Source organism: Bombina bombina, chromosome 3 (genome assembly GCF_027579735.1).
Source record: "Bombina bombina isolate aBomBom1 chromosome 3, aBomBom1.pri, whole genome shotgun sequence".
Classification (NCBI taxonomy): domain Eukaryota; kingdom Metazoa; phylum Chordata; class Amphibia; order Anura; family Bombinatoridae; genus Bombina; species Bombina bombina.
In genome coordinates this window covers 533503056-533527464 of record NC_069501.1, presented here as the reverse complement: position 1 = coordinate 533527464, position 24409 = coordinate 533503056, and the positions used below count along the sequence as shown (strand labels likewise).

Sequence of the window (24409 nt, the reverse complement as noted above, 5' to 3'; positions counted from 1 at the left end):
TCGTCTTGTTAGAATGTGTCATACCTCAAGCAGCAAGAGACTGCTCACTGTTCCCCCAACTGAAGTTAATTGCTCTCAACAGTCCTGTGTGGAACAGCCATGGATTTTAGTGACGGTTGCTAAAATCATTTTCCTCATACAAACAGAAATCTTCATCTCTTTTCTGTTTCTGAGTAAATAGTACATACCAGCACTATTTCAAAATAACAAACTCTTGATTGAATAATAAAAACTACAGTTAAACACTAAAAAACTCTAAGCCATCTCCGTGGAGATGTTGCCTGTACAACGGCAAAGAGAATGACTGGGGTAGGCGGAGCCTAGGAGGGATCATGTGACCAGCTTTGCTGGGCTCTTTGCCATTTCCTGTTGGGGAAGAGAATATCCCACAAGTAAGGATGACGCCGTGGACCGGACACACCTATGTTGGAGAAAATGTGTTTTAAAACGTTTGCTGGCATGTTTAAAGAGTATATATCTCTATTAATAAGCCTGATACCAGTCGCTTTCACTGCATTTAAGGCTTTACTTACATTACTTCGGTATCAGCAGCATTTTCTTAGTCAATTCCATTCCTTAGAAAAATATTTTACTGCACATACCTTAGTTGCAGGAAAAACCTGAACGCCATTCCCTTTCTGAAGTTACCTCACTCCTCAGAATGTGTGAGAACAGCAAGTGGATCTTAGTTACTTCTGCTAAGATCATAGAAAACGCAGGCAGATTCTTCTTCCAAATACTGCCTGAGAAAAAACAGCACACTCCGGTGCCATTTAAAAATAACAAACTTTTGATTGCAAGAGAATGACTGGATATGACATGTGAGGGGAGGAGCTATATACAGCTCTGCTGTGGGTGATCCTCTTGCAACTTCCTGTTGGGAAGGGAATATATCCCACAAGTAATGGATGATCCGTGGACTGGATACACTTAACAAGAGAAAACTTCCTATTTTTGAATTCATGTAAACGTTCAACTGTCACTAAGTAATAAGAGTATTACCCCGTTTTGTAAGCATGATCCCAGTCGCTGTTAAATCACTGCATCAGGCTTACCTCAAATACACAAGGCACTGTCAGCATTTTCTAGAACTCATTCATCTCTCTAGAAACAAATATACTGAACATACCTCAAAGCAGGTAATCTGCAGACCGTTCCCCCAACTGAAGTTGTCCCATACTCTTCAGTTATGTGTGAGAACAGCAATGGACCTTAGTTACAAACCGCTAAGATCATCAACCTCCAGGCAGAACTCTTCTTCTAATTTCTGCCTGAGAGTAAAACAGTACAACGCCGGTACCGTTTAAAAACAACAAACTTTTGATTGAAGGTAAAACTACATTAAGTCACCACATATCTCTTGATACTTCCTATCTTGTCGAGAGCTGCAAGAGAATGACTGGGGGTGGCAGTTAGGGGAGGAGCTATATAGACAGCTCTGCTGTGGGTTTCCTCTTGCAGCTTCCTGTTGGGAAGGAGAATATCCCACAAGTAATGGAAGAACCCGTGGACTGGATACACCTTACAAGAGAAAGTACTTCCCCCCCCCCCAATCTTTCCCTCATATTTTATTTAAAAAAAATGTAATAGTAAATTATAAGATATGATGAAAATAATGGTATCTTTATAAAGTCCATTTAATGGTGAGAAAAACGGTATATAATATGTGTGGGTACAGTAAATGAGTAAGAGGAAAATTACAGCTAAACACAAATACCGCAGAAATGTAAAAATAGCCTTGTCCCAAAGGTCAGAAAATGGAAAAGTGGTCTGGTCCTTAAGAGGGTTTAAGATATTCTGTGTTTAAGAGATACCTAGGTAAGCATCTGGGGTGCTACATGTCAGGAAAACAATTGATGCTTACCTGGTAAATTAATTTCTTTCATTGTGGGGAGAGTTGACAATGCATTATTCCTGGGAATTACTCTTCACTACCACTCGGAGGCGGCAAAGATGTCCAAACCCTAAGAGCTCTATAAAACACCTCACAGGTACCTCTGACGCACTGGTTTTTTCAAACCTGTCCTCAGGCCTCCCCAACAGTCCAGGTTTTCTGGATTACCTTGGATGAGAGCAGGTAAAATAACCATGTTACTAATGATGATTATTTCATCTGTGCTCTAGTTGAGATATCCACAAAATGTGGCCTGTTAGGGAGGCCTGAGGGCAGGTTTGAAAACCAGTTGTCTAAAGCATAGCCAAACAATAAAGGAGATAAGAAAAAGCAATGAGAGCAAAATTAACTTATCAGGTAAGCATAAATTATGTTTTCTTTCATACAGGTGATGAGAGTCCATGATCAATTACCCCTGGGAACAAACACCCAAGCTGTGGAGTCTTCGAGTAATGAGAAAAGGGTGGGATTTAGAAATCTTTTTCACTGAAAAAAAACTAAAATCCACAACTCCTCAAAAACTGAGGGCATTTTTTTTTTTATTCACTTAAAAACAGATATAAAAATAAATCAACATACACTCATCTACCAGTACACCAGTAGAACTCCAAACCAGTACATAAACATATCAGTAGAGGTTATGAAATAGGAGTAATATTGTAGATCCATAGAAGAAGGCAAAAGACAAGTCCCTACAACCAATTATGGACGGTCTGACAAATTTTCCCATAAGATGGAGGAAAAAAAACAAACACACAACCCGCCAACCATACCCCATATACATCTCTCGGACGCGAGAACAGCTTTAATATAAAACTAAAAACCTCCCTCTCAATAGAATCAAATGCACAAATTCATTCGTCAACCACCTCCAGCTAAGACTGAGGAACCTGTAAGGTGGGACGGTTTTATAGAGCTTTTGGGGTTTGGGAATCTTAGTCTCCCCCTAGTAATAGGGAAGAGTAATTCCCAGAGTAATGGATCGTGGACTTAGTCACGTCACAAAAGAAATAGTGCGGCTGTCTAGTGCTCTTGCAAAACTGCTGCCATATAGTACGCCAGAAATGGGCCTAAGCACAAGTCCTTGTTTTTTCAACAAAAGATACCAAGAGAATGAATAAACTTGATAAGAGAAGTAAATTAGAAAGTGGTTTAAAAATGCATGCTCTAACTAATGTTTTTATATTGATTAAAAATAATCACCTTAATTTATCTGGGTTTCATATCCTGTTAAGCACAAACAAAATTTATAACCAATGTTTTTATATTCAAAATAATCACCTCTATGGGCTCGATTTATCAAGCCCTTCGACTGCAGATTCGCACAAGCGAACATGCAGTCAGGATACAAATCTAAAAGAAACAAAAAAAGCAATGTTCACCAAAACATCTAGTGCTAGTAAAAACATTACATATAAAACAAGCCCAGGAAAAACCATGTTATAGCACTGGATACATTAAGATCATTTTGATTTTATGACAGTGGCACATGAAGAGTTTGTTGAAATGTATTATTAATCAGGTATTGATTGGGATGCCGTTTGCTTAGCCCTACCAAGATAAGACTGATATTGGTGGGTGGTGACTATCAGTAGCGCATTTCAGCTTTGTACAGGTACAACAACCTATATAAACTGGTCTAATTTCTCGCTGGTGAAAAGGTAATAACCTAAAAAAAAAAAACAACGACATTCCAATAAAAATTGAAATGCAGATAGATGAATTACATATTTGAATAGAAACATATTTGCAATATACTTGTATCTAGTAAAAGTTATCACTGTTCTAGTGTTAAAGGGCCACTAAACCCAAAATCTTTCTTTCATGATTCAGATAGAGAATATAAATTTAAACATTACAATTTACTTCCATTATTTATTTTGCTTCATTTTTTAGATATCCTTAGTTGAATAAAAAGCTATGCACATGGTGAGCCAATCACACGAGGCTTCTATGTGCAGCAACCAATCAGCAGCTACTGAGCATATCTAGATATGCTCTTCAGCAAAGACTATCAAGAGAATAAAACAAATTAGATAATATAAGTAAATTAGAAAGATGTTTAAAATTGCATTCTCTTTCTAAATCATAAAAGAAAAAATGTGGGTGTCATGTCCCTTTAATATTTGTCTCTCTGCACGTGCATTACAGCTAGAAAGTCTCAGTGCACCAGCAATTTAAATACTTAGGCAGCTCAGAGCATCAGATGGGCTTGTATCATGTCAATTAAATTGGGCCATAACCGGCTGGTACAATCACCTTAGGTTCTCTGAGCAAGTGCGGCGTTTAAAATGCTGGTGCACGGTGCAGACTGCTACACTAGCTCTTATTAGAAGCATTATTACTGATACATGTGTAATGCAAAAGTGCTTCTATTCAAAACTAAAATGCATCCATATGGATTCCAAATATTGGCTAGAATGTCCATTTAAAGACAAGAACACATCAGTAATTAATACCTGTTCTCCTGCAAGGTAAAGCAAGCAGGGTGAGGAAAGAGCGCCACGCTTACTTGCAATGGCAGGAAAAACACAAGGTTTGTTAAAATGCTTTTTAAATGTTATTTGCATTTTTTATTTAAATGGTTTATTAGTCCCTTTATTTCTCGCACATGCAGATATATTTAAAAAAAAAAAAAAAAAAAAATTGAATGTAAATTTTGATGAACCAGTGCCCGGTTTTTAATAATCCTATTAAAAATAGGGGCACTTTCAATCATCAAACTTTACATTTCACTGGTTTTGTTAAATACTTACCTTTTCTTCGTGAAAGCTGCTCCAGTGCTCCCCCCCCCCCCCCCAAGTTTCTTCCTATGGTAGAAATGACGATCCCAGCCTGGAGGATGCCGGAATCGTTATTGCAGACGTATGAAGAGGCTTGTACGGGCGGGAAAAGCGCTGGAGCGGCTATCACGTAGAAAAGGTAAGTAGTATTTTAACAAAACCAGTGAAATTGCGGAATGAGTGCACGTTTTTTAAAAAATCCTATTAAAAACAGGGGCACTTTCATTCATCAAACGTTACATTCACTTTAATGCACATCTACAGCTTTCAATACCACAGTCAGAATGTTAATATTCATTAGGTCCAAACTTCAATATAAACTATTTGTAACCAATGGGATTTTGATTTTCATACCCATTTAAGGCAAAATTACTCTGGCCTTTCCTTAAAGCTCAAGGAACGTTTAGTTTCCACTCATGAAATAAAGTGCAAAAAGTTGATACCACAAGTTTAACCATCAGAAGAGGGGGAAAGCATTTTTACTTCTAGGAAAACATGCTATAGCAAATAGAATAGTTTCTGCTACTAAGCGTCTCATGAGTCAAAAAGTAACAGGGGAAGCTTTCCAAAGTCTATTTTAAAAACATTCAATTTATATAAAAAGGAAAGTTGTATTTTGAATGAGTGTCTTATTTAGGACTTCACTTCATGCACAGACAGGAGTTACTTTCAGCTGGGAATAATTAAAAAAAAAAGCCTACAAATTGCAGAGCAAACACCTAAGGTAAAACAGTCCTATGGTACTAGGATTGCTCAAACTGAAGGCACAAACAAATTAACCAGCTTTAAGACTCTAGATACACACTCTGTTTATTCCCAACCCTTTAGAATGCTGGGGTTATAGGTTTAAGTACAGTTAAAAACAGTATACTATTTCCTTTTTTTTTAGATTTTTAAAAAAGGGCAATTCCAGCCACAAATTGAATCCACATGGATGCATTTCAGTTTTGAATAGAAGTATTTTTGTAATATTCATGTGTTAGCAAACATGCTTCTAATAAAAGCTATAGCTGTTTCAAAAGTGTATTTAAGTATGCACCGTGCACCAGCATTTTAAACCCCGCACTTGCTCTGGTGCTTGTACCATCCGGTAATGACTAAATTTGTTAATTGCTGGCATGATACATGCCCCAGTGATTATCTGAGCAGCTGCAGTATTTAAAATGCTGGTCCACTGAGAATATCTAGCTATGCTTCACATGCACGTGCAGATAAAAAAAAAAAGGCAACACTAAAACAGTGATAACTTTTACTAGAAGCATTGTTGCCAATACATGTATATTACAAATTTGTTTCTATTCAAAGATGCAATAAATCTATGTGCATTGAAATTTTGACTGGAAAGCTCCTTTAAGGAAATCAATAAGCACACAACAAGCCCAATTAGAACAAGTTAATCAAAGCTGAAGGCTTTTTATTTTAAGCCATGAATATGACAATGTTATGTAAAAGTCAATGTATATACAATTCAGTGGAGAAACGATGGTTATTTTCTACAAGTCTAAATAAGAAAAAAAAAATGCATGGGTATGGATAATGCTGCCAATTACAATGAGAAAAAAAAACACAAACCTTACAAAAGACAACAGAAGTGAGCAGTTGGGTTGTGTGTTTAGAGGTTAGGTTTTTGCTAATCACATTCACTGGGATGTATCTTATGCATATATTTCCTTGTATATCTAATAAGCAAAGTTTTAACCCATTAATCATTTTTGGAGACATTCTCAGATGTAAGGGGGGGGGGAGAAGAATTTATAATTGTAGAAAAGTCATAATATTATAGAGCAGCTCAAGAGGACGCGCATGACTGATGGGGATTGATAATGAGGACTTTGAAGGAGTGTATATATCTGCAAGGAAGTGCTTACCGGCAGACTTGAGGGCCGTGCCTGCATACCCAGGCTCAAGTCATCCTGTCCTTTACTGGAGCCCAGAGAAGGAGTAGATGAGGCCTGCGATGTGAAGGAATCCTGAGAGAGCTCCTGAGTGAGAAAAGTAGAAGGAAGTTAGGCACGTGGTGCTGGCAAAAAAAAAAAACACCATAATAGACTTAACACAAACCATTATAGTACAAGCTACCTACCTGTGGTGGAGGGAAGCGCTGCTGCTGGGAGTATGTCCCACCTTGCTGTGCCCCTGAAGAGGAGGAGTAGGAAGATCCCTGCTGCTGAGAAGCAGGGTATTGAGGACCTTGCTGAGTATATGGCGACTGGCTCTGTGAAGTGGCAGGGGGTGCCTGCTGCTGCTGGGCATACGGAGAAGGTGATGGAGACTGCTGCTGTTGGGTGAATGAGGGCTGATTAGACTGGCTTGAAGGAGGCTGCTGAGAAGAGGGGGGCTGTTGCTGAGAGTAGGACTGGGGAGGTGCCTGTTGCTGCTGTGAGTAGGGGGTCTGAGGAGGGGTGGTCTGCTGCTGTGTAGGGTGGATGCCCTGCTGATTGTAATATGGAGACTGACTCTGCTGGGGATATGGTCCAGCTCCCTGCTGAGTATATGGAGCCATCTAGTTTGGAAAGAAAAAAAAAAGAAAAGAAAAAAAATACTTTCAATATATGAAACAGGAATCAATGAAAGAGAAAAAAAAAAAAAAAAACATTTCAACTGACATGATTGGCATTACTGTACCTGCTGCCCATACTGCATGCTCATCCCTCCCTGTGGTCTGCCCTGTATGCCCATTGGGTATCTTTGTGGCGTTTGTGTGGGGTAAGGTTGCACTGGGTACCCGGAGTGTGACTGCTGCCCACCCTGCTGCTGGCCATAGGGGTTACTGGAGCCATAGGGCTGAGGACGCATCTTTCCCATCTGATCCATCGGGCTGGAGGGCTGCTGAAAAAAAATAAATACAGACAACTCTAGTGATGTAGGAAAACGCACACACAATTATATTACAGAATAACTTCACACACACAATCAAGACTAAATATAGGGCTCTACAAAAAATGTGGTTGGACCCAGAAACATTTGTTTTTGTGAAGTAGGAATCAGACAAGCATATTTATGTATGCACAGATGTACAGCACGTTTAGTTACATTACTATTTAAGTCATGGAACATAAATGGAGTTACAGAAACACATATACACTGAAGAAAATAAGACAGTAAAACTGCCAGTTTACACAGCCTTTATGGATCATACCACATGCACACTTCAGCCGTTTCATCTTGAAGTGATTTTTAACAAGCAGATTTGACCTACTGCTTTGCACCTAAGCATTCTGCTTCAGCCACACTGTATAATAACCAGGAAGTCTTAACTTATTGTCTTCCGTGCCAGACTGAGGAGTATTCTGCCTCGGTTCCCACAGTAATTAACCTGCTCGTTACCTCTGGGAGCCTCATGATGAAGGCTGGCGGTGAGAGCTATTTATAAACTAGGAGGGCAGGCAGCCGAAGTGTAACAGGTCCCAGCTGTACACCCAACTGAAGCAGGGCCAAGAACCGGCTGTCTGGGGCTGAGCTCTGGCAGGCAATGAATGACAGGATCTGTGTACTGGGGACATGGGAAGGGGAGGGGGGAGAAATACTGTAATCCAAGATCAGCCCTTGTGAGCCTACCACACCTAACCAACCCAACCTGGCATAGACAGAATATAGGAGGGGGCTGCGGACATTGGCCTTGGGAGTTGGCCACATGGCTAATTTGCATGACTGCAAAAGCATTGGGGGGGGAGGGGAGGGGGAATACCACAATACATATGCATTTAAACAAGAAACAGCTCAGCAGGACAGAGATGAAAGAATGCGTTCTTAGAACTCAGATATGTCACTGCTTTTATTATACGTTCTGCATGGGGAAAGGACTATCACTGCCGTCACTTCTAAAAAACTTAAAGGGACGGTAAAGTCAAAATCAATCGTTCAGGATTGAGAGAGAGTCTCATTTTAAAAAGATTTCCAATTTAATTCTATTACATATTGCTTAGTTCTTTTAATATTGATTTGGTAAATTGGAAAGTTATTTACAATTTTATGCTCAATTCAATCCATTTAAGTTTACTTTTGACTTCAATGTCCCTTTAAACAAGGACCAAGACTACAAACTAGTCACCCTTTGAAGATTAAAGAAATAGTCTAGTCAAAATTAAAGTTTCATGGTTACACTTTGATGGTTCAAATGGAGCAGGCAATTTTAGGCAACTTTCTAATTTACTCCTATTATCAAATTGTCTTCATCGTCTTGCTATCTTTGAAAAAGCAAGAATGTAAGCTATGGGGCCGGCCCATTTTTGGTTCAGCACCTGGATAGCGCTTGTTGATTGGTGTCAATGTAGCCAACAATCACCAAGCACTACCCAGGTGCTGAACCAAAAATGGGCCCGCTCCTAAGCTTCCATTTGCTATCTTTGAAAAATCAACAGAGGACAAAGAAAATGTGATAATAGGAGTAAATTAGAAAGTTGCTTAAAAGTGCATGTTCTATTTGAACCATCAAAGTTTAATTTTGACGAGACTATTCCTTTAAATAAAAAGGGGACTAAAGCAATTATCTGTTTAAAAAGTTTCCTTCCTTGCTGTTTGGAAGCACCAGCAAACTTGGTCTGCATTAGTTTCCACTGCCCTCCAAAGAACACTTGTGAATTTCATCCATACCAACTGCAAGCACATACGCAGCCAATACAGGGACAGTTTGTGGGAGCCCAGCCCATCTTCAGAGGGCAGTGTAAATCAAATGCAGCATGGCTTTCAACACTTTCTAACAGAGCAGGGAAGATTTCTTACAGGTAGGATCTCCACAGAAGACCAAGGAAGGAATGGGACCAAAACTATAAACGCTCTATGGGATGAGCACAACCTAAGTCTAATAAAATAAGGCAAATTCTTATAATAAAAATATTATTAAACACCTCACATATGCACTATGGGGGAAATGGAAGACATTTTTAAATATAAAAAGCACATTTCACATTTGTCTGGAGTCTAAGTTGAGCTAACCTTTTGTGGATATTGGTCTTCACTTAAAAAGTGACAGTCTACACCAGAATTTTTATTTTTTAAAGAGATAGATCATCCCTTTATTATCCATTCCCCAGTGTTACATAACCAACAGTTATAGTAATATGTTTCACCTCTGTGATTACCTTGGATCTAAGCCTCTGCTGAGTGCCCCCTTATCTCAGTGCTTTTGACAGACATGCAGTTTAGCCAATCAGTGCAGACTCAAATAACTCCACGGGAGTGAGCACAATGTTATCTATATGACACACCTGGACTAGTACTGTCCAACTGTGAAGACCTTTAAAAATGCTCTGACCTAAGAGGCGGTTTTCAACGTTTTAGAAATCAGTTTGAGCCTACCTAGGTTTTTCTTTTCAAAAATACCACCAAGGGAACAAAGCAAATTTAATGATAAAAGTCAATTGGAAAGTGGTTTAAAATTGCATGCCCTATCTGAATCACAAAAGTTTAATTTTGACTAGATGTCCCTTTAACAAGCAGCATTAGCTGCTTTGGAGCCAGCGCTTCAGTATCGCTCAGACTGAGCCTGAAATGCTAGTTTAAAAAAGGGACATTATACGCTAGATTTTTCTTTGCATAAATGTTTCTAGATGATCCATTTATATAGCCCAAACAGGCTTGTTTTTTTAAAATGTATAAGTTTTGCTAACCAAGCCCCAAAGTTTTAGGAGAATACTGATGTATACCTACTTCAGCTTGCTCCTGTTTGTGTAAAGGGTCTTTTCAAATGCAAAGAAAGGGGGAGGGGGCTGCTATTTCCCCACTTGCAGTGGGTGTTCCAGCAACCTTTTTAACAGAGCTAAACTGGGAGCTTCTAAGTAAGTTTTTAAACAGGGTTAATATATCAGTAACCCTGCATATTATTCTTTATAGTAGTGTCTATTACATGCAGTTATTTGAAAATTAGTGTATACTGTCCCTTTAAGTAGCAGGGGTTGTAAGACCGCTGCTACTTATCCTATTCGCGACACTTTAAATTGCAGGGGCAGTATTGCACAATTAATGGATTAATGTTAAAGGGACACTGAACCCACATTTTTTCTTTAGCGATGCAGATAGAGCATGCAATTTTAAGCAACTTTCTAATTTACTCCTATTATCAAATTGTCTTCATTTTCTTGGTATCTATATTTGAAAAGCAAGAATATAAGTTTAGATGCCGGCCCATTTTTGGTGAAAAACCTGGGTTGTTATTGCTGATTGGAGGATAAATTCACCCACCAATAAACAAGTGCTGTCCAGCGTTCCCTGGAAAAAAAAATAGCTTAGATGCCTTCTTTTTCAAATAAAGATAGCAAGAGAATGAAGAAAATTTATAAGGAGAAACATTTTAAAGTTGCTTTAAAAATTGCATGCTCTATCTGAATCACGAAAGAAAAAAATTTGGGTTCAGTGTCCCTTTAACTACAAGCAAACTGCTGCCCGATCGAAGTGAGGCTGAGCAGACTAGGTTCAAGACTGGAAACCTCGTAACCTGGCCTTTGATAAAATTGAGCCAATTATCTATATATTAGTTTATTATTCATTGAAACTATTTCCCAATCAGCACACATGAATTAGCACTCTTGTGAAAAGCTAATAAAAAAGCATGTGATAAGAGGCTGTCTGTAGTGGCTTAGAAACAGGCAGACATTTAGAGGTTTAAATCTTATTAAGTATATTAATATAACAATGTTGGTTCTGCAAAGCTGGGGAATAGGTAGCAAAGGAGTTATCTTTTTAAACAATTTTGTTGTTGACTGTCCCTTTAATTTGGTTTTAAAATGTTTAGACTTGGCTGATATGTTCTTCTATAGCAGGACAACAGAAATGTCTTATTACAAGGTATTTACTGTCCCTTTAAAAACAGACATGAACCTTTTAGGATTCAGATACTGCATGCAATTTAAAAAAAAATTCTATTAATTTCTCTAAAGTTATTAAATGTAGGTCTTCCTTTCCACAAGAGCATAGTGAGGCTGGCTAAGGAGCAGGACTAAGTCCTTGGTATTATATAGTAGCAGTGCATTCAACAAGGTGTGTAACAATGTTCTGCATATAGAGGTCAAGACATGTATGTTTGTGAGCATACCTCAGTATGCATTAAGCAAGAGCACAGACATTTTGCTAAATTGGATTTTTGTTTTATTATTAAAGGGACACTTAAGTCAAAATTAAACTTTTATGATTCAGATAGAGCAGCAATTTTAAGCAATTTCTTATTTACTTAATTTGTCTTCCTTCTTTCTGTATCTTTATTTGAAAAGCAGGAATGTATTCCTAAGAGCCGGCCCATTTTTTGTTCAGACCTGGGTTGTACTTGCATATTGGTGGCTAAACGTAGCCACCAATCAGTAAGCACTACCCAGGTGCTGAACCAAAAATGGGCTGGCTCCTTAGCTTACATTCCTACTTTTTCAAATGAAGAAACCAAGAGAACGAATACAAATTAATAGGAGTAAATTAGAAATTTTCAAGTCACATATATACGTAATATATATGGGCTAAATATGGAAGTGATCAAAAACTTATTAAAAGGCTGTTAAACTTTCTCCTTTGTCTAAACAGATGTGGAATGTTAGTGATATTTTATATGGAATTTAATTCGTAAGTTGTGATGAAGATGCGCTATAAACTAACTTTTTAATATAGATATGAAATTGAAATTCCCCGTGCTCCGGCTGCCCACCTCAAAAGTAATATTTTTGTTGAGCTAACAGTTTGAACTGTTCTCCAATCAGAGCAACAAAAACATTACTTTTGTTGTGGGCAGCCAGAGCGCAGGAATTTCAGCGCTAGATTATAGTTAAAGTGCATATTCATTACAACTGACGAATTACGACTATCTAAAAACATAATTTATGCTTACCTGATAAATTCCTTTCTTCTGTTGTGTGATCAGTCCACGGGTCATCATTACTTCTGGGATATAACTCCTCCCCAACAGGAAATGCAAGAGGATTCACCCAGCAGAGCTGCATATAGCTCCTCCCCTCTACGTCACTCCCAGTCATTCGACCAAGAATCAACGAGAAAGGAGAAACCAAGGGTGAAGTGGTGACTGGAGTATAATTTAAAAAATATTTACCTGCCTTAAAAAACAGGGCGGGCCGTGGACTGATCACACAACAGAAGAAAGGAATTTATCAGGTAAGCATAAATTATGTTTTCTTCTGTTATGTGTGATCAGTCCACGGGTCATCATTACTTCTGGGATACCAATACCAAAGCAAAAGTACACGGATGACGGGAGGGATAGGCAGGCTCATTATACAGAAGGAACCACTGCCTGAAGAACCTTTCTCCCAAAAATAGCCTCCGAAGAAGCAAAAGTGTCAAATTTGTAAAATTTGGAAAAAGTATGAAGCGAAGACCAAGTTGCAGCCTTGCAAATCTGTTCAACAGAGGCCTCATTCTTAAAGGCCCAAGTGGAAGCCACAGCTCTAGTAGAATGAGCTGTAATTCTTTCAGGAGGCTGCTGTCCAGCAGTCTCATAGGCTAAACGAATTATGCTACGAAGCCAGAAGGAGAGAGAGGTAGCCGAAGCCTTATGACCTCTCCTCTGAGCAGAGTACACGACAAACAGGGAAGACGTTTGTCGAAAATCCTTAGTTGCCTGCAAGTAGAACTTGAGGGCACGAACTACATCCAGATTGTGTAGAAGACGTTCCTTCTTTGAAGAAGGATTCGGGCACAGGGAAGGAACCACGATCTCCTGATTGATGTTCCTGTTAGTGACTACCTTAGGTAAGAACCCAGGTTTAGTACGCAGAACTACCTTATCTGAATGAAAAATCAAATAAGGAGAATCACAATGTAAAGCTGATAACTCAGAGACTCTCCGAGCCGAAGAAATAGCCATTAAAAATAACACTTTCCAAGATAACAACTTTATATCAATGGAATGAAGGGGTTCAAACGGAACTCCTTGTAGAACGTTAAGAACAAGGTTTAAACTCCATGGCGGAGCAACAGTTTTAAACACAGGCTTGATTCTAGCTAAAGCCTGACAAAAAGCCTGGACGTCTGGATTTTCTGACAGACGCCTGTGCAACAAGATGGACAGAGCTGAGATCTGTCCCTTTAATGAACTAGCCGATAAACCCTTTTCTAAACCTTCTTGTAGAAAGGACAATATCCTAGGAATCCTAACCTTACTCCAGGAGTAACCTTTGAATTCGCACCAGTATAGGTATTTACGCCATATGTTATGGTAAATCCTTCTGGTAACAGGCTTCCTAGCCTGTATCAGGGTATCAATAACCGACTCAGAAAAACCACGTTTTGATAAAATCAAGCGTTCAATTTCCAAGCAGTCAGCTTCAGAGAAGTTAGATTTTGATGTTTGAATGGACCCTGTATCAGAAGGTCCTGTCTTAGAGGTAGAGACCAAGGCGGACAGGATGACATGTCCACTAGATCTGCATACCAAGTCCTGCGTGGCCATGCAGGCGCTATTAGAATCACTGATGCTCTCTCCTGTTTGATTTTGGCAATCAATCGAGGAAGCAGTGGGAAGGGTGGAAACACATAAGCCATCCCGAAGATCCAAGGTGCTGTCAAAGCATCTATCAGAATCGCTCCCGGGTCCCTGGATCTGGACCCGTAGCGAGGAAGTTTGGCGTTCTGGCGAGACGCCATGAGATCTATCTCTGGTTTGCCCCAACGTCGAAGTATTTGGGCAAAGACCTCCGGATGAAGTTCCCACTCCCCCGGATGAAAAGTCTGGCGACTCAAGAAATCCGCCTCCCAGTTCTCCACTCCCGGGATGTGGATTGCTGACAGGTGGCAAGAGTGAGACTCTGCCCAGCGAATTATCTTTGATACTTCCATCATTGCTAGGGAGCTTCTTGTCCCTCCTTGATGGTTGATGTAAGCTACAGTCGTGATGTTGTCCGACTGAAACCTGATGAACCCCCGAGTTTTTAACTGGGGCCAAGCCAGAAGGGCATTGAGAACTGCTCTCAATTCCAGAATGTTTATTGGTAGGAGACTTTCCTCCTGATTCCATTGTCCCTGAGCCTTCAGAGAATTCCAGACAGCGCCCCAACCTAGTAGGCTGGCGTCTGTTGTTACAATTGTCCAGTCCGGCCTGCTGAATGGCATCCCCCTGGACAGATGTGGCCGAGAAAGCCACCATAGAAGAGAGTTTCTGGTCTCTTGATCCAGATTCAGAGTAGGGGACAAGTCTGAGTAATCCCCATTCCACTGACTCAGCATGCACAATTGCAGCGGTCTGAGATGTAGACGTGCAAAGGGTACTATGTCCATTGCTGCTACCATTAAGCCGATCACCTCCATGCATTGAGCTACTGACGGGAGTTGAATGGAATGAAGGACACGGCATGCATTTAGAAGCTTTGTTAATCTGTCTTCTGTCAGATAAATTTTCATTTCTACAGAATCTATAAGAGTCCCCAAGAATGGAACTCTTGTGAGAGGAAAGAGAGAACTCTTCTTTTCGTTCACTTTCCATCCATGCGACCTTAGAAATGCCAGAACTAACTCTGTATGAGACTTGGCAGTTTGAAAGCTTGAAGCTTGTATCAGAATGTCGTCTAGGTACGGAGCTACCGAAATTCCTCGCGGTCTTAGTACCGCCAGAAGGGCACCCAGAACCTTTGTGAAGATTCTTGGAGCCGTAGCCAATCCGAATGGAAGAGCTACAAACTGGTAATGCCTGTCTAAGAAGGCAAACCTTAGATACCGGTAATGATCTTTGTGAATCGGTATGTGAAGGTAAGCATCCTTTAAATCCACTGTGGTCATGTACTGACCCTTTTGGATCATGGGTAAGATTGTCCGAATAGTTTCCATTTTGAACGATGGAACTCTTAGGAATTTGTTTAGGATCTTTAAATCCAAGATTGGCCTGAAAGTTCCCTCTTTTTTGGGAACCACAAACAGGTTTGAGTAAAACCCTTGTCCCTGTTCCGACCGCGGAACCGGATGGATCACTCCCATTAATAACAGATCTTGTACACAGCGTAGAAACGCTTCTTTCTTTATCTGGTTTGTTGACAACCTTGACAGATGAAATCTCCCTCTTGGGGGAGAGAATTTGAAGTCTAGAAGGTATCCCTGAGATATGATCTCTAGCGCCCAGGGATCCTGAACATCTCTTGCCCAAGCCTGGGCGAAGAGAGAGAGTCTGCCCCCCACTAGATCCGGTCCCGGATCGGGGGCCCTCGATTCATGCTGTCTTAGGGGCAGCAGCAGGTTTCCTGGCCTGCTTGCCCTTGTTCCAGGACTGGTTAGGTTTCCAGCCTTGTCTGTAACGAGCAACGGCTCCTTCCTGTTTTGGTGCAGTGGAAGTTGGTGCTGCTCCTGCTTTGAAATTCCGAAAGGGACGAAAATTAGACTGTCTAGCCTTAGCTTTGGCTTTGTCTTGAGGCAGGGCGTGGCCCTTACCTCCTGTAATGTCAGCGATAATTTCTTTCAAACCGGGCCCAAATAAAGTTTGCCCTTTGAAAGGTATATTAAGTAATTTGGACTTAGAAGTTACATCAGCTGACCAGGATTTTAGCCACAGCGCCCTACGTGCCTGAATGGCGAATCCTGAGTTCTTAGCCGTAAGTTTGGTTAAATGTACTACGGCCTCCGAAATGAATGAATTAGCTAGTTTAAGGACTCTAAGCCTGTCCGTAATGTCGTCCAGCGTAGCTGAACTAAGGTTCTCTTCCAGAGACTCCATCCAAAATGCTGCCGCAGCCGTAATCGGCGCGATGCATGCAAGGGGTTGCAATATAAAACCTTGTTGAACAAACATTTTCTTAAGGTAACCCTCTAATTTTTTATCCATTGGATCTGAAAAAGCACAGCTATCCTCCACCGGGATAGTGGTACGCTTAGCTAAAGTAGAAACTGCTCCCTCCACCTTAGGGACCGTTTGCCATAAGTCCCGTGTGGTGGCGTCTATTGGAAACATCTTTCTAAATATTGGAGGGGGTGAGAACGGCACACCGGGTCTATCCCACTCCTTAGTAACAATTTCAGTTAGTCTCTTAGGTATAGGAAAAACGTCAGTACTCGCCGGTACCGCAAAGTATTTATCCAACCTACACAATTTCTCTGGTATTGCAACAGTGTTACAATCATTAAGAGCCGCTAAAACCTCCCCTAGTAATACACGGAGGTTCTCTAATTTAAATTTAAAATTTGAAATATCTGAATCCAATCTGTTTGGATCAGAACCGTCACCCACAGAATGAAGCTCTCCGTCCTCATGCTCTGCAAGCTGTGACGCAGTATCAGACATGGCTCTAGTATTATCAGCGCACTCTGTTCTCACCCCAGAGTGATCACGCTTGCCCCTTAGTTCTGGTAATTTAGCCAAAACTTCAGTCATAACAGTAGCCATATCTTGTAAGGTTATCTGTAATGGCCGCCCAGATGTACTAGGCGTCACAATATCACGCACCTCCCGGGCGGGAGATGCAGGTACTGACACGTGAGGCGAGTTAGTCGGCATAACTCTCCCCTCGCTGTTTGGTGAAATTTGTTCAATTTGTACAGATTGGCTTTTATTTAAAGTAGCATCAATACAGTTAGTACATAAATTTCTATTGGGCTCCACCTTGGCATTGGAACAAATGACACAGGTATCTTCCTCTGAATCAGACATGTTTAACACACTAGCAAATAAACTTGCAACTTGGTTACAATCTTATTTAATAAAAACGTACTGTGCCTCAAAGAAGCACTAAACGATTAAATGACAGTTGAAATAATGAACTGAAAAACAGTTATAGCATCAATCCTTGAAAACAACACAACTTTTAGCAAAGGTTTGTTCCCATTAGTAAAAGTAACAATAATTAAATTGAAAACGTAAAAATAAGAGAGCAACGTTTTTAATCACAGTCAATATATAAGTCTCACAGCTCTGCTGAGAGAATCTACCTCCCTTCAAAGAAGTTTGAAGACCCCTGAGTTCTGTTAGAGATGAACCGGATCATGCAGGAAATACAAGAGTAACTGACTGGAAATTTTTGATGCGTAGCAAAGAGCGCCAAAAACGGCCCCTCCCCCTCACACACACAGCAGTGAGAGAGAAACGAAACTGTCACAATTAAAACAAGCAACTGCCAAGTGGAAAAATAATGCCCAAACATTTATTCACTCAGTACCTCAGAAAATGCAAACGATTCTACATTCCAGCAAAAACGTTTAACATAATAAATACCTATTAAAAGGTTTAATGTACTTTTTACAGAGTAATTCCAGTGAAGTACCATCCCCAGAATACTGAAGTGTAGAGTATACATACATGTCATTATAACGGTATGGCAGGATTTTCTCATCAATTCCATTCAGAAAATAAAAACTGCTACATACCTCAATGCAGATTCATCTGCCCGCTGTCCCCTGATCTGAAGCTTTTACCTCCCTCAGATGGCCGAGAAACAGCAATATGATCTTAACTACTCCGGTTAAAATCATAGTAAAAAAACTCTGGTAGATTCTTCTTCAAACTCTGCCAGAGAGGCAATAACACGCTCCGGTGCTATTGTAAAATAACAAACTTTTGATTGAAGTTATAAAAACTAAGTATAATCACCATAGTCCTCTCACACATCCTATCTAGTCGTTGGGTGCAAGAGAATGACTGGGAGTGACGTAGAGGGGAGGAGCTATATGCAGCTCTGCTGGGTGAATCCTCTTGCATTTCCTGTTGGGGAGGAGTTATATCCCAGAAGTAATGATGACCCGTGGACTGATCACACATAACAGAAGAAATATCACTAAAATTACAGATCTGTTAAGAAAATTGCTTGACAAACCTGTTTAAAAATTAGGAGCCAGACAGTGGGATTTGTATAAAGAAATATGGAAAATAACCCAAAAAGTTAGGAGCCAGGAGTAAAATTCTAGGAGCCAGAGGCTCTCAGGCTCCTGGGTTTGTCAAGCTCTGGTTTAGACAAAGAGGAAAGCTATCGCTTTAAACACAGTGCAAACTGTTGCATCCTTTCACAAACTGAATTTTACAGTATAAAATTATTTGTAGTCTGATATCTAACATGACGACTGGCTAGCCTTGTTATTTACAGACTCAAATAGAGATTGGCTACTCCAAGTGAATGAAGAGATGGGTGGAGTCTGCCAATTTAAAAACAATTGAAGCAAAGATGATGTTGGGGGGCCATATAGTGATACAATTACATGCTCTCACTAAAAGCATGTCCATCACTAGTGACACTGCAACTCTGTTTAACCTCCAGAAAATGGGTTAAACACAGTCAAAGTACCATTCTGGACCAGATTTATTATTCTATAGCAAGATAACAGGATGATGTCTTGTAATTACCAAGGTGTTTCACTGTCCCTTTAAATAAACTCAGACCAACCATAAGTACAAAAATAAATACAAATAATCAAACATGCATTATAATCTAGCAGCTGGTGTTCTGTCGAAATTTGCTACCTGGATGTGAACAATGATGTAATCACACTCCACATGTTTGAAAACAATATGTGGAATGCGATTACGTAAATTAGAGAAGCATGCGCAAATTGAGGTAGCAAATCGACGAGGGAGGACTAAATTACTCACATTTGTTATTAAAGTGGGCGTGTAGATGCGCCCCTGTGCAGTTAAACATGCTGTTATGACATTTCAACAGGCTAATTTTTTATTAAATTACACAAGGTTTTTCACTGCTCAGCTGCGCACATCGAATACAATTGAAATAAAGCGTGTCCCTACCTCTACAACAGTGTTGGTGTGTAATACATACTCAAAATTATATATATATATTTTTTATCTTAATGTTGCCTAAATAAAGAAGAAGTATTTTAAAGAAAGTGCTGTTGCCATAGTCTACTTTTTTGGAATTATATATAGGAGTATGGCAGGCCTTCTAGGCAAACGTGCACTGCAAAGGTAAACCTGTAAAAAGTAATACCCATTGAAGAGTTACAGAAAAAAAAAGTGCTGGACTGATTTTTATATATACAGGTAGCCCTCAGTTTACGCCGGGGTTCGGTTCCAGAAGGAATAGTTGTAAATCAAAACCATTGTAAATTGAAACCCAGTTTATAATGTAAGTCAATGGGAAGTGAGGGAGATAGGTTCCAGGCTCCTCTCAAAATTGTCATAAGTAACCACTAATACATTATTTTTAAAGCTTTGAAATTAAGACTAATTGCTAAACAGCATTATAAACCTAATAAAATAATCACACAACACAGACTTCACTTGCATTTTTCTGCAAACAGTTCTTTCTATGCATTCCAATCTGGACTGATTTATAGACAGGAAGATCGTGTTACTTTGAAATCTGCTCAATAGCTCAGCTGTGGTTAAACTGATTAATTTCAGCTTGCTTGGCTTTGCTGCAACACAAGCAGACAGCTCCACCTACTGGCTATTTTAATAAATGCACTGCTTCTCAATAGCAGTCAAATGACTGGAGAAAAAGGTTATTCTGAAACGATAGAATATATATATATATATATATATATATATATATATATATATATATATATACACACATACATACATATATATATATATATATATATATATATATATATATATATGTATATATATATATATATATATATATATATATATATATATATATATACATACATATACACATACACACAATATTTAATGTGACGTTTAATATTTAATGTGACGGCCTTCACCCATTCCTCAGACCAACAAAGTGAAAACACACATAGCATGGACAAAACCCCGACCCCAAGTGCACAACCAAAATGACTGATCCAATCAATCATATTTTAACATCTCAATAAACTTAAATACTACAACATGTGAAAACATAAATCACATCTATAATATTTATTACACACATTTTAATTATAAAGTTTTTTTTCAGTTTGTCAGGTTAAATAAGCGACATAAAACCCACGTTTTCCTTACATGATTCAGATAGAGAATAGAATTTTAAAATAAGTTTCCAATTTACTCCTATTATCAAGTGTTCATCATTTTCATGTTATTCTTTGTTGAAGAGATATCTAGATAGGTATCATGCACGTCTAGAGCACTAAATGGCAGGAAATAGTGCTGTCTAGTGATTTTCCTAATGCATAACATTGTTGCAAAACTGCTGCACACATGTACATTCCTGCTTTTCAACAAAGGATAACAAGAAAATGTAATAGGACATGCAGTTTTAAACAACTTTACAATGTTACTTCTATCTGAATCATGAAAGAAAAAGTTTGTGTGTTTTAGATCCCTTTAAATAGCAAGCCCATTTATAGCAATAGCCTTACACAGAGGTACTTCTACAGACATTGTGAGAGTGCATTACAACCAGCAGCTTCTGATAACAAGTAAACCCTCCCTCATAACCTCTGCATATCCAAAGCTAGAACAGTTGGTGGAGTTCAATTTAACCATATGACTACCAAAAAGGACTACAGTGCATATCAAGGGAATACAACGCAGTCCTCTCTGGTAGCCAAAGTGTTAAAGTGCCCTATTCTGCATACTGGCACACTATCTGCCAGTACCTAAGCTAATGGTGACTAGCAGGGGGGAGGAGGGAAAGTGCTGTTTGGGAGGGATCAGGTAGGAGTTTAATCCATACACTTCAGCAAAAATTCACCTTTAAAGCTGATTAAACTCTTCACTTCCTGGAATTTAAAAAAAAAGTTTGGTACGCAGCTGCAATTAGCATCATTCTAATCGCCAAAAACCAATGGCAAAGCCATGCAATATCTGCTATTTCTGAACAAAGGGGACCCTAGATAAGCTTTCACAACCATTTGTCTTATGGACTGTAGTAGTTGTAAGTAAATGGTTTCAGTGAAACCCAAAGTTTATATATATATATATATATATATATATATATATATATATATATATATATATATATATATATATATATATATATATATATATATATATATATATATATATATATATATATATATATATATATATATATATATATATTATCGTATTTGGCGGCCAAATAGTGGCATGAAATATAATAAAAATGGGCCTATATCAATACCATGGGCTGTCTACTTTAAGAATTATAAATAAAGTTTTCATAGGTAAATCCACACACAAAAAAAAAGGTTGTATTTTGGTTTAAAACTGATTGATAGCAAGTTTTCTCTAATTGCCAGTAGCAAAGGGGTTAATGAAACAAAGCACATTGTCATTAAAAAATAAATATTCTGCTTCCATTAAATTAACATGATCTGAACCTTGTTTGCTGCAATTGTTTCTCAATAGTGAAATGCTACCCACCACTTTTTGGAGGAGCTAATCCAGACTTGAGTCTGGAGATGACAGTGCTGGCCACTTTAGCACAGGGGTAAACAAATGGTTTCAATTTAGGAGCCAGACGGTAGTATTTTATATAGATATTTAGAGAGAAAAACAAAAATGAGCCAGGGGTAATATTTCAGGAGCAAGTAGCTCCCGCTATCTCCTGGGTTTGTTGAGTCCTGCATTAGCAAATAAGTGATAGGTATGTGACAAAACTTCAGACTTCAAATTTCAACAAGGGGTTAATTAAATTATATTGAAATGTTAAGATTTTTTTACTATGAATGATCACGTTTTTATATTTACAAAGTGCTTACTCTCCCCTTTACACATACAATTTGTCAGCCCCTGTTTAGATGCATGTTACTTATTAGTGTAACATGATAATGTACAAACAGCTTATTAAAGGACCAGTCAACACATTAGATTTGCATAATCAACAAATGCAAGATAACAAGACAATGCAATAGCGCTTAGTCTGAACTTCAAATGAGTAGATTTTTTTATAACAAATTTCAAAGTTATGTATATTTCCACTCCCCTTGTACCATGTGATAGCAATCATCCAATCACAAATGCATATACGTATAGTCTGAATTCTTGCACATGCTCAGTAGGATCTGGTGACTCAAAAAGTGTAAATATAAAAAAGACTGCACATTTTTTTTAATGGAAGTAAATTGGAAAGTTGTTCAAAATTATATGCTGTATCTGAATCATGAAAATTTAATTTAACCTGAGTGTCCCTTTAAGTTTTCCTGCCCCTTCTAACATGTGACAACCATAAGCCAATCACAAAACGTAAACACTGAATTCTTGCACATGCTAAATAGCAGCCGATGTCTCAAAGTGTTCATATAAAAATGCCACAATTTGCTAAAGGAAGTAAAAATAGATAATCTGTTAAACTGCATGTTATTTGTGAACCATGAAAGTTTAATTCTGACATTAGTGTCCCTTTTAAGCTATCCAAAACACATTTAAATTCTATAATTTACGTATAAAATTGGTTTAATGATAAATTATTCAAATAAACATTGAAAATATCTACATTAGCTCATTTTAGCTTAAAGTGATGGTAAACTTTAAATGTTTAAAAATCAGGTCCGGAATTTAAGCGATATTTTACAGGGACTTTATCACTTCTAATGAATATGCGCTGTAACTTACTTTTTAACCTGGGCGTGCCATTCTAATACCCCAAGCTCCGGCTGCCCACTTCAAAATCATCTTTTTGCGAGCTAGCTGTTTTGACTGTTCTACAACTGGAACGCTAGTCGTATGGCACACTTTTTTTTTCCATTTTGGTAGCTAGAGCGCTGATTGGAAAACAGTCAAAAACATTAGCACACAAAAAAAAAATGGGATTTGAAGTGGGTGGCTGGAGCTTGGGATATTACAATGGCACAGCTAGATTTAAAAAAAAAAAAAAAAAAAAAACAACCTTCGACTGCTGACGGCTTTGAGCAGTCGCAAACTGTCCCAGTCAGGTGCTGGCGGCTCAGTCGTCGCTAGCACTCACCCACCTTGAGGGCAATCTGGGGGCTCCCACCCTGACGATCTGGCCTGTATAGTGTCTGGCATCGCATTTCATACGGTGACATCACACGCAATGACGTGATAACTTCACAACTTTATTTAAAATTTACAATGAACAATATAGGGAAATGGGGGCATGCATCTCAGGCATCTAAGCAGCTACAGACTCACAGTTGGAAAAGTAATCGCCTAAAAGAAAAATATATTTAAAGAGATTAAAAAAAAAAAAAAAAAAAACTCAAATCAGTCTTAGCACCCAGGTGGGAAATAAATGGCTTAGCACTCAAAGGGTTAATATTGGCTGGCCGGGTAATCCGTAAAATCAGCAGTGAGGTATGACCATTTAATAGGTCCTGGGAATAACACCGATACTTAGTTTTTGTATACAGGTGCGTGCAGAATAAACCTAAAAGTCTGAAACCAATAGTAACATTTTGTTTGCGTCCAGTGTTTCCCCAACTCCAGTCCTCAAGTGCCCCTAACAGATCAGATTTTCATTGTAACTTTAATTAGAGCACTGGTGAAATAACCAGCTGATGGAGGAGAGCAGGTTAGTAACCATAGTTACTGATCAGATTATTATTTCACCTGTGCTGTAGTTAAAGATATCATGAAAATCTGGTCTGATGGGGTACTTGAGGACTGGATCTGTGAAACACTGGTCCAGCCCATATTTATTTATAAAAAATAGATACACATGGCTATTAAGAAATTGTTCCAGATAGATGAACTAGTCTTCCTATATTTAACAGCATAGACAATTTATTAACTGCCCGTTGCAGGTAACTTGTGATTTTACTCCACTACAACTCATCTTTCTTCTACATATAACCCCCACAAGTTATCAAATTAAGAAGAAAAAAAAAAAAAAAAAAAAAAAGTAAAAAGTTTTAAGTCGGCAGTAAACATCTTGTAATTGAAAGACATACCATATAAGCCAATATAAAATATGAAAGTCATTTAAAATTGTAAGCTCGAAATACTGAAAGAAAAGTT

At 38.7% G+C, this 24409-nt stretch overlaps 1 protein-coding gene across 2 annotated transcripts in view; it reads right to left on the bottom strand.

Annotated features, from left to right (window-relative positions):
• Positions 1-24409, bottom strand: part of ARID1A (AT-rich interaction domain 1A) — a 502854-nt gene that overhangs the window by 463884 nt on the left and 14561 nt on the right. Inside the window, exons 2-4 of one of the 2 annotated variants that reach the window (XM_053706985.1) lie at positions 7303-7503; positions 6761-7180; positions 6546-6659 (exon numbers count right to left, since the gene is read on the bottom strand). In XM_053706985.1, coding sequence (XP_053562960.1) covers positions 6546-6659; positions 6761-7180; positions 7303-7503 — 735 coding nt within the window. Of the gene's footprint in view, positions 1-6545; positions 6660-6760; positions 7181-7302; positions 7507-24409 lie in introns of both variants that reach the window. The other variant, XM_053706984.1, reaches the window with a different exon arrangement.